Raw genomic sequence first — 17831 nt, 5'->3', positions numbered from 1 at the left:
TGCTTTCAAAGCTAGTCTGATCGCCCAGAGCTCCAACAGGTTGATGTGGAGTCTGTACTTCACTGGAGACCAGATGCCCCTGATCTCTGCCTCTTCCAGATGGCCTTCCCATCCCAGGAGTGACGCATCTGTCACTACTGTCAGACCAGGTTAAGGAAGAGATAGGGATCTGCCTCTGACCCAATTGTGGTTCGTCAGCCATCACTGCAGATCTCATGCAGTTCCCTCCAAAATCTGGACCAATTCTGAGAGATTCTCCTGATACTGCACCCACTAAAACTTCAGATCCCACTGCAGAGCCCTCATATGGCATCTGGCATGTGTCACCAGCAGGATGGAGGAAGCCATGAGGCCCAGCAGGCTCAGTCACTGAAATACAAGATAGAGGCTGAAACATCAGTATCTTAGCCTGAATAACCCAGATTCACCGTTCGGGAGGATATGCCCCAAACTGCACTGTATTCAAAACAGCTCCAATGAACGGGAGTCAGATGTGACTTCAGCACATTTATGAGTGAATCTTTAAGTCTTCTGATGGACGGGGTGAAGTGCAAGAAGGCTTGCTCTACTTCGACGACTTTTTATGCCTCGACTTACCCAATCATCCCGAGGACTTGGAATGAGAAGATGAAAAAGGGTGGCTCCACAACCGTTCTCGGGACCTTCCTCTCAACCAAGATTGGGTGCGGAGCCGAGCACTGGGCCGCTAATAGATTCACGGAATGCTCCATCAAAGCTTTCGGATTTATGGCCTGGGACTCGGAGAACGACTTCGGGTCATAGTCGCGCTCAACACACCACAAGCAGTCGAGGAGTGGATCAGTCATGGACAATCAATCAATCGAACCCGGTCTTACGCGTAGACATCCTCAACGCAGTGTCAACACTCAAAAAACCTCAACAAAAAGTTAAAAAAAAAGATCAGTCAAAAACTGACTCAGGGGGTAGCTCTTCTTTGGATCAACGTTAGGCTGGCGCAGAAAGAAAAGAGCTATCATCAGCGAGCCGGTGTGGCGCCTATTTAGGACCTGCAACGTATATTCCAGTTAGCATATTCCTAGACTCCACTTTTCAAAGAAGGAAAATGTTTGTGGCATGTAGTGCTGTAGACTCACATGCTGTGCATAAGCTCGCCTTCTAGTGTTGGGTTCGGGGTGATAAAACTTAATTTTCTTTGAAGAAGCAGGTGTGAGAGTGAAGTAGTGAAATACAGAGTAGAACAGAAAAGATGTCCATGAAATGTATCTATATATGTACAATATTTACATATTAATAAATTGCAACATCCACACATGTCTGGGGAGGGTGCATGTGAATCTACAGCACTACATACCACCAACAGATGTCTACTGGTAAGTAACATTTTCTGTTTAATGGCATGTGTGGCTGTAGATATACATGCTGTGCATAGACTGTAAACAGCCCCTCCATAAAGCGGTGGCTAGTGTGTAGAGTTGCAAATGCTTGAGAAAGTGTTTTGAGTACTACTTGCCCAACATTTGCTTGGTGACGTGTAAATACATCTACACAATAATGTTTTGTAAGGCATGTGGTGTGGACCATGTGGCTGCTTTACAAATATCTGCTATAGGTATGTTACCAAAAAATGCCTTAGATGCACCTATTTGCTAGTGGAGTGCACTCTTGGCAGTACAGGTAATTGTCGTTTCACTTTATTGTAGCAAGCTTCAATACACTTCACTATCCATCTAGCTATACTTGCTTTAGATATTAGCTCTCCTTTAGGGGGGCAATGAGAAAGCCACAAAAGTTATTTTGTTTTCCTCAAATCTTTGGTTCTAAATATATAATACATAAGAGCCCTTTTTACATCAAGAGTGTGTAGAGCCTTTCCTGCCACGGAATCTTGTTGGGGAAAAAAAACTGGTAATTCTATTGACTGACTGATATGATTGATACTTTTGGAAAGAATTTTGAATTAGTTCTTAATACAATGTTTCCTTATGAATTTGGAAGAAAGGTTCTTCCGAAGTTAAATTCTGGAGCTCACTAATACGTCTAAGGGAAGTGACAGCGACTAAAACAGTTACTTTCCATGAGAGCAATTTTAAAGAACAGGAGTGAAACGGCTCAAAAGGTGGAGCCATAAGCCTTGCGAGGACAATGTTTAGATTCCAGGATGAGGTTGGAGGAAGCCTTGCTGGAATGATTCTTTTAAGTCCTTTCATAAATGCTTTGATAACTTGAATTCTAAACAAAGAAATATGCTGTCTGTTTTGAAGATATACAGCTATGGCTGCCAAAGGTCGACTAATACATGTGAAAGCAAGAATTGCTTTTTGTAAATGTAGTAAATAACAGACAATCTCTTGTACTGTTGGCTTAAGAGGGTCAATGTTTTGTGTATGGCAATAGCAACAAAACATTTCCATTTTGCAGCGTAACATTGTCTAGTTGTGGGCTTACGTGCTTCTTTAAGAATAGCCAGACATTTGTTTGGTAGCTGCAAATACCCAAATTCTGTGACCTCAGGAGCCATATCGCTAGGTTGAGCGATTTGAGATCTGGATGTCTTATTTGACCCAGAGTTTGTGTTAGAAGGTCTGGTCTGTTGGGGAGCTTCTGATGTGGAACTACTGAGAGATCCAAGAGTGTTGTAAAGAATGGTTGACGTACTCATGTAGGAGCTACTAGGATCATGTTGAGGAAAGATTGTTTATGCTTCTGAACCAGAAAAGGAATGAGTGGGAGGGGGGGAAGCGTAAGAAAATACCCCAGCTATTTGAGGTCTTCGCCACTTTTGAAAGTACTGGTGGAGGACCTGTAGGTGGAGTTCCTATTTGTGGACTTGTTTGTGCATCCTGCTGAGCAGGTGTGTAAAGTGATTGTCTGACCCTGGGAGATATTGTGCCACTATGTGAATATGGTGATGAATTCCCCATTTCCATATTGTTTGTGCAAGACTGGATAGTTAATGAGATTGTGGCCCTCCCCTGTTTTTGAAGATAGTACATGGCAGTCATGTTGTCTGTACATATGAACACTACCTTGTGTTGTAATTGTGGAAGGAACACTTTCTTTGCTAGGAAGACTGCTTGCAGTTCCAGGTAATTGACGTGCAAAGACTGTTGAGTGGTGTCCTATAGCCCCTGGACTATGAGGTTGTGGAGATGGCCTACCCAACTGGTATGTGAGGCGTCTGTCGTGAGAGTGATCTTAGGCACAGGGTCTAAAAAGAGGTGCCCCTTCATAAGGTTTGTGGTATTCCACCAATGCAGAGAGCAAAAAGTCTGGCAGTCCAACAACACTAGATCTTCCATCTGACCCTGTGCCTCAGACCATTGACGTGAGAGGCACTATTTAAGGGTACGCATTTGAAGTCTGGCATGAGGTACGATGGCGATACAAGACGCCATCATCCCTAACAGTCACCTAACAGTTCTCTCTGTGTATGCCTAGTTCTCTGTTAATGTAGCAATCATTGTTTGAAAGGTTTGAATTCGGGCTAAGCTGGAAAACGTTAGTCCTGATTGTGTATTAAGAATTGCTCCAAGATAGGGCTGTGTCTGGAGAGGATGAAGATGAGATTTGAGGTATTTGATGGTGAACCCTAGAGAGTGTAGAAGACGAATTGTGAGTTGAGTGTTGTGTTGACACTGTGTGAATGAACTGGCGCTGATGAGCCAATCATTCAAGTAGGGGAAGACGAGAATTTGTTTTCTTCTGAGATGTGCTGAGACTACCGCAAGACATTTTGTGAATACTCTGGGAGTGGTTGTGACTCAGAATGGTAATACTTTGAACTGGTAATGTTTTCCTGCAACTACGAATCTTAGGTATTTGCCGTGTGCCGGATGAACTGGAATGTGAAAGTAATCATCCTTTAGGTCTAGCGCTGAAATGAGGTCGCCTTGTTGAAGAACGGGAATAGCATCCTGAAAGGTGACTATACTGAAGTTTTCTGAAAGGATGTAATGGTTTAAGGGTCTGAGATCTAATATCGGTCTTAAAGACCCATCTTTTTTGGGTATTAGGAAATAAAGGGAGTAAACTCCCGTATCCTGGTGTTGTGATGGTACTGGTTCTATAGCCCCTTTGAGAAGAAGAGAGTCAAACTTCCTCTTTGAGAAGAGCAAACTGTTCTTGTAAAAGTCTGAGTGCGAGGGGGTATACCTGGTGGAGTGAAAGTGATCTCCAAACAGTAACTGCTTTGGATATTTGAAAGTACCCATTGATCTGTGGTAGTTTGAGACCATTGCGGGTAAAAATGTTGTAACCTTCCCCCCCCTACAGGAGTGGTGTGAGCTGCTGGAGTGGTAGGAAGTTACTGTTTTGTGGTGGAAGAAGTGACTCTAGATGTCGATGGGTTTGCGCTTTCTTTGTAATTGTTCTCTCTGTAGGAACCTCTAAAATAAGATCTGCTGTATTGAGAGGTGGGCTTTGTTTGAGTGGAAGCCTGTTCATTAAATGATGACTGAAAGCCTCTTGAAAATCCTGTGCATCGAAAAGTACCCCTGTATGTACTGGCTTGGAGTGCCCCTATAGCTTTGCAGTTTGATTGTCTTTATTTCGTTTTTCACATGTGGTATCCACTTGTGTGCCAAATAAATGCTCATTATCAAATGGCATATTCAACTCTGCCAGCTGTACTTCTGCTTTAAAACAATAGCATCGGAGCCAGGCATCTCGCCTAATGATGACGCTGGTGTTAATACTGTGCGTTATTGTATCAGTAGCATCAAGCGCACATCTAATTGAATTATTTGAAACTGTTTGTCCTTCAGCTACTATTTTTACACCCCTTTTACCGTATTCCTCAGGGAAGTATTGTAAAAGCTCCTCCATGGCATCCCAGTGAGCTCTAGCATACAGTGATAGTAATGCCTGGGCGTTAGCAATCAGACAGTGATTGGCTGCTTGAACTGCCACTCTTTTACCTGCTGCATCTAATTTTTGCTTCCTTTATCAGGAGGAGGTGTGTCTCCTATTGATTGGCTATTAGCCCTCTTGCAAGCAGTAGAGGCAACAATAGAGCCTGGAGGGCTCTGTGCTTTTATAAACAAAGGGTCAGTGGGTGAAGCCTTGTATTTCTTATCCACCCTGGGAGTGATAACCCTTGATCTAACTGGTTATTTAAATATATTGTCTGTGTGACTGAGTATATCTGGGAGCATTAAAAGAAACTGACGATCCTTGTGTGTTGTGCCACGGGCGTCAAATAAAAAATCATCTTTTGGATGTGTGTACATTGTGAAATGCTGCTGCCTTAGCTATAACCTTTTGATATTAGGTGGAATCCTCAGATGGTAAAGGTCTAGCTGGAGAGAGATCCGGATCATTAAGAGTAATAGGATCCAGATCCTATGTATCCCATGGGTCAGGATCATCTAATGTATCTCTCAATCATGAGATTCTCCCCCCCCCACAAAGGTGGTGAATTAGGTCGTGTGAACCCCAAAGAAGGAGGAGACGTTGGTGGAGGAGAATGCTGTGGAGAAGTAGGTGGTTGTGGAGAGGGTTGAGGAGAATGCTGAGTAAAGAAAGGAGACTTTTCCTTTGTAGTTTTTTTTTTGAAGGCGGAGGCGAGTCAAGCGCCTCTTGAAAAGTCACTCTAGCTGGGGAGCAGTGATGTTATAATCCATCTTGTTCCCTCTTAAATTTAAAGTTGGCGTTGACGAGTGTCCATAACCTCTAAAAGTGGTTCCAGTGGTGAAGGGGTGGTTGGAGACTGTCCAGAATCCAAAGAGGTCTTTTTTAAGATTTTCGGTTCCGAAGTCTTTTGTATATGGTATATTTTTGGTGTTGAAACTGTGGATGGCTGTTTTTTCTTCTTCAGTGCTGCAGAGGTCGATGCCAAAGATTTATCTTTGGCTTTTTCAGTGCCGAGTCGGAAGGCGGGGCATCCAAATGAGTTTCTTGGCTCCGACCATGACTGGAAGGCATTGGTGGACCGGTGACCTCTTTTGAAGTAGTTTTGACCAAGGGCGAAGGGGTCCTTTCACTCACAGTTTGTGCCCACTGCAAAGGTTAATTCGATGTCAGATTGTACATCGGAGTCTGAGTCTTGAATGGAGAAGACCTGTACTTGCATGTCGCCAAAGATGTCTAGTGTGTCGTCTGGAGTGGGAGACACCATTTCCACCCGACGAGCTCTTCGGTGTCTGAGTGTCTTTTTTTAATCAAAATAAATGGCAACCTTTGCAGGTTTGCTCCTTGTGGTTAGGGGAGAGACAAATTAAACACCTTGTGGTGGTCAGTGTGTGGAAATTTGGAGTGGCATTGAGGGCAAAACTAAAATGGATTCTGTTCCATTAGGGCTGAATAGCTAGATGCCACGTGGAGGCAGTAGGCCCAAAGAGGGCCGCGTCTGCCCCAAAGGGCTGAAAATCGATTCCAGGTGTAAGCTGTAACCGAAGACAGAGTATGGAAGAATACGCGATCAAAACAATACCGAAAGTGATAGAAAGACAGAGAGAATACTGTTTTGGACTGTATCGAGCTGAGAACTCTGAGCGAGAGGAACACACATCCGAACCAGACAGCGGAGAGAAACAATCTAACAAAGGACTCGATGCACATGCGCAGTATTACCGAGAGGAGGAGTCACTCGATCCCATGACTCAAAAAAGCTTCTTTGAAGAAAAACAGGTTGTACCACTCCGATCCCAACTCTAGATGTCGAGCTTATGCACAGCATGTCTATCTACAGCCACACATGCCACTGAACAAATATTTCTATAGTGTTAATAAATATGTACTAGTGTGTGGAAGTTGGCAGACAAAAGTGTATTTATCTTTTATGTGTACATAAAGCTGAACTGTTTCTTCTTGCTTTTGTTCATGCTGCATATAAAATAATGACAACATAAAATTGCAAGGAGTGAGAGGAAAATTATAAGGATCTGTTGTTTTTACCCTCTCCCAGCAAGAATATATAAACTAATAGAATAGGACAGACTGAACCAAAGTTTTTCAGGAGGCTGTGGTTGCCTATTGCAGTTTAGAAAAGTGCTACCATAAGGTCTGCACAGACAAGCAGTGGAGAGGTGAAAAACAAGCAGACAGCCTGAAAATACGAGACAATGAGATCTACAATCAGGTTGATAGACTGCCCTCACATGAGTCCTATCCTAGATTAGGCAGAGCTTTACACAGGGTTGAAGAAAAGGAACACCTGCATTATTTGATCTTACCCATTGGGGGTTTTACTAAGTACAGCTCCAATTACACTGTGTTCACTGAATGCACACATTCACACTATGCCACACACTAAACTAGGAAAGTTGTCTATGCTGGGGTAAAATAGAACCCCTTGCCATGATGGAATGCTGCAGACCTTGTTAGGCTATTGCAGTCATTACACATGATGACAAACTGCTTAAAAAAAAAGGTTGTAACTCACCCTTCTGTTTTTGTTTTTAGATTATGTCAAGATTAAACAAACATGAAACAAGGACATTTTAGAAACCAAAGTATCTTGGAAGCAAACAGTACCAGAATTCACCAATATGGGTGTACTACATGGTTGGAGACGTGCTGAAGTGCACCATGGCAGGGACACCTCATAATAGCTGCTCTTGAGCAGAATGAGGAACAGACAATAAGATGGGACATAAAACCACATATGTGCGAGGACCAGGCATCCTACCAAAAAACACAAGCATTTGCAATGCAATGTGTCTCGCGTTTATTCGAGTTAAAGCTATTAGGGTTGTAAACTCCTAACTGGACTTTTCTTGCCACAAAAACTGAAAATGAAAAGTAAAACAGCTTCACATAAGCGAGCCAACGGCCGCCATGAGTGGAAAGCAAACACACAAAAGGAAACAGAAGTTTACTTGCAGTGAAACTTATCGGCAAATGTGCAATCATCCATGTAACCAGCAAAAATGCGATTAATAGTGCTCTACTAATGCCCCTCAAGATCGCACTGCCCACAAAATAAAGAGAAAAAATAGTACAGAAACCATAGATAAAACATGGAGCCTCATATGTTTTCAGTAGTTGGCCGGTGCGCTCGAGGTGGGCTAAACACCAGGAAAAGCATGACATATGCATGCCTTTCTCTAAATAAATCAATCTAATTTTAAAAGGCAAGCCCACAAACCAACCAAACTGATGGGCTTGACATGAGCGTGGTTAAAAGCCCATAGAGAGATTACACCAGGGACAGAGTTTGCACTCGACCCTTAAAACTATTTGCTAGTCTCTTAATCTCAACCAGTACCACAGCCTACTGCCAATCATTCTCTGTCTGGCCTGTTTTTATCTGTTAGTTTATAGATATAAAATATAGTTTTCTTTGTCAGAGACCAAACAGACAAAAATGTTGATAATATCAGCAGAAAATGTAAATGAAAATAGGACACAAAATCGCAGCTTGACAATTAAAATGTCTCACACATCATGTCATGGCATTTTGCAGTAATTGGGAATCCTTGATGCTATGCCAGAAGGTTGCTTCCATTGAATGATTTGATTTACAGATTTTTTAAAACATTGAAAAAGAAAACCAGGGCACAGTGAATTTGATTTAATTCGATATTACAAAAAAACACCCTTTATTTCATAGCTCAGGAACAAAGATAACATCAAGTTATCTGTCACAGTCCGAATTTAACAAATATTTATACTTTTTGTTCATGGTTCACTTACCTTTGCTCCAAATTCAACCAAATTAGCTAAATTCTGTAGAGACTTGGCGACCAGTGTCAGTGTTCTTACAGCAATAGGAGATGGAGAATCTAAAAGAAAATGTCTCAAATGTGTCATCTCAAGAGGGTCTGCTCTTCAGTTATTTGTGCTTTCTTTCTCCCTTATGACATTTCCATTTGAACAAGGCAACCTTACAACAGATGGTTATGGAAAAAAAAATATCAAGCTTTCTTAGATTGCCTGCAATGCACTGTTGGTGGCCAGAGCACGTCTCAATCTCCTAGACAGTTGTTTGCTGTGGGCAATGTATTCTATTTAATTCATAAAACTATACAGTTGCATTCCTGGGGTAATTTAACAGTGAAAAAAAACAAAAACGAAAATAACCCAAATTATATCTCCAATGGTCATGATCTGAGAAAACTCTCAATGTCAGTAAAATTATGACATTAAGTAATGGCAAAGGACCATTAGGCATACACACGGTATATACATCTAAACTTACTTTTGTTAAGTCTCTTTCTGGGGGATATTCAAACAGCAAATTCCTCACCTTTACAATATCCTCAAGGGCCAGACTGGATCCTTAGGATTTAAGTAGCATTTCAGCTGGTAGGTGGCACCATGTAACTGTGTATTGACTGTTCTGCATCGGAAGGGACATTGGAGCTGCATATAAGCAACCATCCCTGCACTCTAAGGACAGTTTCTTTCTTGACTCTGCCCATACCCTCGTCCAACAATAATCAAAGGTACCAGTGTACAGATCTCTAGTTTGGGAGGTTTTTAGATGGAAACAGAGGCAATTCCCAAAAAACGAAGAGGCAGGATGGCAGTGAGGAATCTGTAATTATATCAATTATCCATCAGAAAGATAATGAATATATGCAAAGGTCTCAGACACAAACTGCTGCTAAAGCCATTTTTTAACGCTAAAGGAATAAGAACATGCAGTCAGGCAGTGAAAGCATGTTTTGCCAGTGAAGACATTCAACTGGCCTTCCGACTTGTCTGTTTTTTAAGCATCTTTGAAATGAAAATACAGTTATTAAGCACATTGGGCCAGATGTAGGTAGCCTTTTGCGCCTCGCAAACGGCGAAAAACGCCGTTTGCGAGGCGCAAAAGGCCTCACGCAATGCAGAAACACATTTTGCGAGTCGGAACCGACTCGCAAAATGTGTTCCCGACTCGCAAATAGGAAGGGGTGTGCCCTTCCTATTTGCGACCGCATCACGATGTAGAGTTGATTTGTGACCGCGAAAGCGGTCGCAAATCAACTCGCAGTTACCATCCACTTGAAGTGGATGGTAACTCATTCGCAAACGGGAAGGAGTCCCCATGGGACCCCTTCCCCTTTGTGAATGCAAAAAAAAATAAAATAATTTCAGAGCAGGCAATGGTCCACTGCCTCCTCTGAAAAAAACCGAAACAAAAAGGTTTTGGTATTTTTTCTATTTGCAGCTCGTTTTCCTTTAAGGAAAACGGGCTGCAAAGAGAAAAAAAAACTGCTTTATTTAAAAGCAGTCACGGACATGGTGGTCTGCTGTCTCCAGCAGGCCACCATCTCCGTGAGTGCCTAGACTCGCTATGGGGTCACAAAATGCAACCCACCTCATGAATATTCATGAGGTGGGTCTTTGCGACCCCATAGCAAGTCGCAGAAGGTGTCTGAGACACCTTTCTGCATAACATTTTGCGAGGTGCAAATTGCGAGTCGCTAGTACTCGCAATTTGCAGCTCGCAAAATGTTTTCTACTTACATCTGGCCCATTGTCTGCTGCTAATCAAACCACATAAGGGCTCACTCTTATTTAATAGGCATATTCAAAGTAACAGGAATATTACAGTACTAACAACTCTGCAGGAGGGTATCCCTCAGCCACTTGGTGCTGTAACACTGAGGAGATAACTAACAAGGGCAATCATCGGACTATGAAGAGCTAGCTAGCTAGGACTGTATCAAAATATTCTACAAGCTTCTACCAGCGTCTCTTTCTATTACACGCTGATCGCATACCCATTGGTCTGTCAATTATACAATGAAATGTACATTAATAGCCTGTTATCTGATTTTACGCATCACAGTGGAACCAAAGCGCATCTAGAAATTTTACCTGCAGCTAACAGGCTGATAAAAGTAGACTCCATTGGAGTCTTCTACATAACGGTTTTGATCTAGGACGGTCTAATCTGTGTAATTAGACTTGTTCTAACTTTTATTGCAAAGGTTTTAATTAATCACGCAAATGCAAATTACTTACCATCAGAAACAGCGTTAGAGAAGGCAAGTAAATTGGTCTTCTGATGGATACTTCTACCTGTAGATTACTCACCTTGACAATAGAGACCACAACAGTACCTGCCAAGGCGGTGTGTATGTGGAAGGCTCATACTAGAAAGTGCTGCAGAACTGAACAGGCAAATTGCTATTCCCTTTTGGACCTGGCTGTGAACCCGTCGACTGACATTCACATCATCACTTTACAGATGTCAAGGATAGGAACACCATGTGCTACGTTAGTGGTAGAAGCCTTGGTCCTTGTGAAAAGGGCCCTCTTTTCTTCTGGAGGCTGCTTCTTGGTCAGTGTGTAGCACGTCCCAGTGCAGAGGATTATCCACCCTGACAGAGTCGTTCCTTTTTCTGCACTGTCTTGCTTTTCTTTGCTCCAGAGAATCCTACAAAGAGCTGATCATCCACCAGATGGTTTCAGGTGTGATCGATATAAAAGCTCAAAGCCGTTTTGGAGTTTGGCCGATGAAGTCCTTCTTTTCCTCTTTCAAGGGGTGAGGCAGAGTAAAAAACACATTTGGAGAGTGACTCTTGGTGTCTGATTCTCCTGGCTGCTGGGTGGGGAATCTGGTACGAAGTGCGGCTACGACTGTTTGGGAAACAACGTTTAGCAAATAAAAAAATGTATTCTACTCCATAATCGCCCTGCAAAAGTAGTTCCCATTATGTAGGCGAAAATGTGACAGCAATTCAATTGTAAGTATGATTGAAAAGTTACTTTTTGGGTAGTCAAGAAACGCAGGTGTTTTCCTTTTCAAATCATTAGGAAGTACAACGGGCCAGATTAAAGAAGTAACATAATTACGAAAACAATGTATATGCTGAAATGGATAACAAATGAAGCAATCTGAAGATAAAATTAAATCAGAAAGGTTCTTAAGCTCCGGAAATAACCTACAGGCCCCTATAGGTGCACTCACATATGCTGACGTCAGTTGCTTTCGAGGCTGTCCACATCCTCAGAAGCAGAGACAACAGCATATTGATTTTGTCCAGTGTGCAGATTCCTTAACTTGGGATCTTATTAATGGATAGTGCGCAATTCACATGGTGGGGAGGGTCGGTGAGGACTACTTGGACCCAGTCTTTCTCGATCTTTTTTAACAACTCTGGGCAGAAGTGGCATGGGCAGAAAGTCGTACAGGAGGCCTGAGTTCTACTCAAGATAAAAAGCGTCTGAGTAATTGCCGCCTTAGAAACCCCAATGCAAAAAACTGGTGACATTGGGCATTCTATGCTGAGGGGAACAGATCTAACCAAGGCTCTCTCCAGTGCTGAAAGAGATCTTGCGCCACCTCAGTTCGAGATTCCATTTGTGATCCGCGAGGCATTTTCTGTTGAATTTGTCTTCTCTGGCATTCAGAGATCCTGCCAGGTGATGAACCACTCGAGACACGCCCTGCTGTTCCAGCCACGTAAAGAGGCGGACATCCTCTTGAGAAAGGGTCCACGACCCCGCCCTGCTTGTAGCACTACCAAATAGCAGTGTTGTCCATAAATACCTGCACCATCTTTCCCTTGATAGGATGAAGAAATGCTTTCAATGCTAGCCGGATCGCACCAAAATCCAACAACTTGATGTGGAGTTTGGATCCCGCCAGAAACCAGATGCCTCTGATCTCCACCTCCTGCAGACAGCCACCCCATTTCAAGGAGTGACGCATCTGTCACTACTGTCAGATATGGGTGGTGAAGGAAGAGGAATCTGCCACTTAACCAATCACGATTAGTTAACCATCATTGCAGATCTTTTGCAGTTCCTTTCAAGATCTGGACCTTTTTGGAGATTCCCCTCATGCTGCACCAACTGGAACTTCAGGTCCCACTGCAGAGCCTGCTAATGCCATGTGGCATGTGTCACCAGCAGGATGCAGAGTCCATGAGGCCCAGCAGAGTCAGTCATTCTCCCCGAAATCCAGGATGGAGGCTGAAACATCAGTACCATAGTATAGGAAAGTGCCCCTTCTGGCATGGCCCCTCCTCACTTTTTGCCTGATGTTGATGCTGACTTGACTGAGAGTCTCCTGGGATCCTGCTAACCAGGCCCCAGCACCAGTGTTCTTTCCCTAAAAATGTACCATTGTTCCCACAATTGGCACACCCCTGGCATACAGCTAAGTCTCTTGTAAAAGGTACCCATGGTACCAAGGGCCCTGTAGCCAGGGAAAGTCCCCAAGTGCTACAGCATGTATTATGTCGCTCTAGGGGACCCCAAACCAAGCACATGCACACTGACATTGCAGCTTGTGTGTGTTGGTGGGGAGAAAAAGCCAAAGTCCACATGGCACCCCGATGAGGGTTCCATGCACCACTGCCTGTGGTATAAATAAGTCACCCCTCCAGCAGGCCTTACAGCCCTAAGGCAGGATGCACTATACCGCAGGTTAGGGCACAGCTGCATGAGCAGTATGCCCCTACAACGTCTAAGTCCATTCTTAGAAATTGTAAGTGCAGTGTGGCCATATTGTTTGTATGGTCTAGGAGTTTGGAATTACGAACTCCACAGCTCCATGATGGCTTCACCGAAGACTGGGAAGTTTGGTATCAAACTTACCAGCACAATACACCCATACGGATGCCAGTGTTGGATTTAATGAAAAATACACCCACAGGGCATCTTAAGATACCCCCTGTATTTTAGCCAAACTTCTAGTGCAGGACTGATCAGTCTGTGCCAGCCTGACACTTTCAGACAACTTTCTGACCTCATGCAGTACAAAGCCTGTTCTGGATGGAGGTGACACCTCCACTGTGCAGGAACTATAACACTTGATGGTGAGCATCAAAGGCTCAGGCCTCCAGAGCACTTCCACTAGCGAAGATGCCCGCCCACCAGACAAAACCCCGCTTTTGGCGGCAAGTGGGTGGGAAAATTAGGAAAAACAAGGAGACACTGCATGAAGCAGGCCTGGTGTATGGTGGGTACCTAAGGTATTTCCACCTTCTACAAGGTCCAGGTATCCCCTATTATTGTGGTGTAGGCAGTGCCTAGAAGCCAGGCTCTCTAGAGGTAGCTGTAGATGAGCAGCCAAGGCTTATCTAGGAGACATGCAAAGCTCATGCTGCACCACTGTTGTCACATAGACTTAAACATATGAAAGAAAGCACTCAGTGTTACAAAAATAAAGGTACTTTATTTTACTGACAATTACCAAAAAGTACTAGAGAGGCAACACTCCAATATGAGGTAATAAACACACAATATATATGCACTAGTAATTGGAAATAGGCATAAAAAGCAGAAGAAAACAGTGCAATAGTAATAGACAATAGTGACCCTAGGGGGAGCCCAAACTATATACTAAAAGAAATGGAATGCGAATGCAGGACCCCCACCTAGGTAAGTGGGATGTATAGAGGAGAGCTGGGGGAACTAGGAAACCCCAAAGGTAAGTACTGCAATGCTCCCCCAGCAACCAGGAAGGAAGGAGTAATGTACTGGATTTTCCCCAAACCACCCAAAAGGACTAAAAAGAAGAAAATGCAACACCCAGAACAGACTGCAAGAAACCAGCGGTGGATTCCTGAAAAAGAAGACCTGTGGAAGAAGGAAACCGAGTCCAGAATTCGCAGGAGTGTCTGGTGGTGACAGGAGCCATTACCTACCAGTCTGTGGCTGCAGGAGTTGGTCGACGGTATGATGAAGATGGCCAGAAATGCAGCCCTGGAGCCAGAGAAGAGTTTCTGGAGGATGCAGTAAACTTCCCACTCCGGATGGAAGATTGCAGTCGGTTAGTGGTATGGAAAAACCACCAACAAGCCTTAGCAAAGGCAGAAGTCGCGGTGCAGCAAAAGTGGAGGTGCTGGGGACCAGAAAGGTCCAGGAGGATTCAGCCTTTGGGGAGTCCTAGTGGGACCCTCAACAAGGGAGAGATTCCACAGAAGAAAAGGCAGACCCACAGGAGACTCACTGGATGAGGAACCATGAGTCGCAGAGAAGCCCATGCGGCACAACTGGAGAAGGGTCCCACGCCGCAGGAGAAGCACGCAGAAGGCTGTGTGTCGCAGGAAGGAGTGCCGAGGGCTGAGGCTACACGGAGCCTGAAGAGCCCTTGGAGGAGATGCCAACAGGCCTTGGTAGCTGCAAGAGAGACAGTGCCCGGGGGTACTGTCCTGCGTGGGAAGGCAAGGGCTTACCTCCACCAAAGTTGGACAGCTACCAGAGAGGACCAAGAGGACCTCTCTGGACAACCACCCGTGATGCAGGATCCACGCAGCTCAGGGTGATAGGAGATCCACACAGCCGGTCGTCGTTGCAGTTGGTGTCTGCGGATGCAGGGGAGTGACTCCTTCACTCCAAGGGAGATTCCTTCTCATGCAGACTGAAGTCTTGTCGCCCTCAGAGGATGCACATATGTGGAAATATTGCAGAAGCTGGAGGGAGCCGTGGAAACAATGTTGCAAGCAGAACCTTCATCTTGGATGCAGATTGTCGGTTTCTGGAGGGTTCAGTCGCAGTTCTAGTGGCCAGAAGTTAAAGTAGAGTTTGCAGAGGAGTCCTGCTGGAATTTTGCAAGCCGAATCTGAGGACCCACCCCAGCAGAAGACCCTAAATAGCCCCGAAAAGGGGATGGTCACCTAGCCAGGTGAGCACCTATCAGGAGGGGGACCCAACATCACCTGCCAGACCTGGCCATTCAGATGCTCCCAGAGGCCTCTGCCCACTTTGCATTCAAGATGGAAGAATCAAAGGACCCTCTGGAGGATCTCTGGGCACTACCCCTAGGGTGGTGATGAACAGGGGAGTGGTCACTCCCCGTTCCATTGTCCAGTTTCACACCATAGCAGGGACTGGGGTCCCTGAACAGGTGTAGACTGGTTTATGCATGGAGGGCACCAAATGTGCCCTTCAAAGCATACCAGTGGCTTGGGGAGGCTATCTCTCCCAAGCCATGTAACACCTATTTCCCCCTATCCCAAATGAAACCATTTGTTATGCCTTCCTGGGCTTGAGCTGTTCAAGCAGCACGAGGACAGAAACCTGTCTCAGGGGTGGCAGCAGCTTGGGCTGCCCGGAAAACCCCAGAAGGTTGGTAGGAGCAATGCTGAAGGTCCTCTAAGGAGTCCCCAGAATGCAATACTGGCAACAGCATTGGGGAATGATTCCGACATGTTGATACCAAACATGCCCAGGTTTGGAGTTACCATTATGTAGCTGGACATAGGCAGTGGCCTATGTCCAGTACATGCATAAAATAGCGTCCCCAGACTCACGAATGTCCAGGAAAATGGAACTGGAGTTTGTGAGGGCCACCTCTGCTACCACGGGGGTGTCCTTTGCACACTGCCCCCTGGGCTAGGGAGGGCCTACCATAGGGTTGACTTATAGAGTGACCTGGTGCAGCGACCTGTAGTGAAAAGGTGCATGCACTTTTTCACACAGGCTTCAATGGCAGGCCTGCAGACATTTTATATGGGCTCCCAATGGGTGGCATAATACATGCTACAGCCCATGGGGATCCCTTGGTACCCCAATGCCCAGGGCCCCATATACTAGGGACTTACAAGGGGGTACCAGTATGCCAAATGGGGGGGGTTGGGGGGTGGTGTTTACATGGAGAGAGCATAATCACCGGGGTCCTGGGTTAGGAGGTTCTTAATGAACACAGTCAAACACACTGGCAACAAGCAGAAAATGGAGTTAACCGTGCCAAGAAAGAGGGTGCCTTCCTACAGTGACCACTTCAGCTAGGACCAACCCTAAGGTGTCCAGAGCTGATGTGACCCTCTCCTTGCAGAATTCTCCATCTTAGTTTGGAGGACAGGGACCACTAGGGTTAGGTCTGTGTCCCCCCTCCCCAAAGGGAGTTTAAACCAAAAAGGTGCAGTCACCCTCAGGGACAGTAGCTGTTGTCTGCTGCCCTTTGACCCCTATAATGCTCCTAAATCCAGGATTTAAGGGCTCCCCTGAACCTAGCTCACCAGATCCCTGGTGACCTTATGAAGATAACAAGAAGAAAGAAGGACTGCTAAGCTGACCCCCAGCAGAGAAGACTGAAGACACCAACTGATTTGGCCCCAGCCCTACCGGTCTGTCTCCAGCTTTTTGAAGCCCCTGCTACAAAAAAGCGACACATCCTGCAGGACCATCAACCTCTTAAAAGTCCCAAGAGGACTGCCTGCACCACAGAGGACCAAGATATCCTGTGGACAGCAGCCCTGTACAGAAAGAAACTCCAGCAAAGGACTACAGAACTGCCCCGGTTCCGCAAGTCCTGACCACTGTGCACCTGACACCCACCGCCCGTGTGCAGGTGGTCCACCCTCAAGAGCACGTCCCAAGGTGATTCTGACCTACTGTCCACCCTGGTTGACCCCTCCCAGCCAACACGACAATGCCTGCAGCCTAAATCCGGAGGACCCCTCTGACCTCGAGAAAACCAGTCCAGCAACGTTCAGCAGCTGGCCCGCCACCTTGTCCAGCATGTGGTTTTCAGGAACCAACCCCTTGGACTTAGCCTGCAGCATCTATGTGACCGCCCAGGGACCCCCTATTGAAAAGCGTTGGGAGCCCAACGCTGTGTCTTCACCCTGCACCCGGCCGCTCCTGTGCCGCTGAGGGTGTGTGTTTGGTGAGTACCTGTGGCCCCCCGGTCCGCAACCAAAACCCCCAGGTCTGCCCTCTGAAGACACGGGTACTTACCTGCTGGCAGATCCAATTCAGAGTGCCTCCAGTCTCCATAAGAACCCATTCTAAATCTTGAATCAACTTTGACCTCTGACTCCGGCCCGCCCTGTGTTGCTTGTGGTGGGTGTTCGGAGTTAACTTAAACCCCAACCTTTCGACATCTTAACCCCCTGAGACTGGAACTGTAATTTTTGTACTTACCTAGAAACTGTACTAACTTTTCTTCCCCCCGGAACTGTGTTTGAAAATTGCAGTGTCAACTTTTAAAACAGATTATTGCTATTTATTTGAAAAAC

The 17831-nt window shown here is 45.3% G+C and overlaps 1 protein-coding gene across 1 annotated transcript in view; it reads right to left on the bottom strand.

Moving 5' to 3' along the window:
- The window catches only part of RASA1 (RAS p21 protein activator 1), a 700806-nt gene that overhangs the window by 179902 nt on the left and 503073 nt on the right, over window positions 1–17831 (bottom strand). The window contains exon 22 of the mRNA XM_069224876.1: window positions 8617–8705. Coding sequence (XP_069080977.1) covers window positions 8617–8705 — 89 coding nt within the window. The remainder of the gene's footprint in view (window positions 1–8616; window positions 8706–17831) is intronic.

The sequence above is a fragment of the Pleurodeles waltl genome, chromosome 1_1 (assembly GCF_031143425.1).
Source record: "Pleurodeles waltl isolate 20211129_DDA chromosome 1_1, aPleWal1.hap1.20221129, whole genome shotgun sequence".
NCBI lineage: Eukaryota > Metazoa > Chordata > Amphibia > Caudata > Salamandridae > Pleurodeles > Pleurodeles waltl.
Note: the sequence above shows the minus strand (reverse complement) of the source record. Positions and strands in the feature narration are given on the sequence as shown.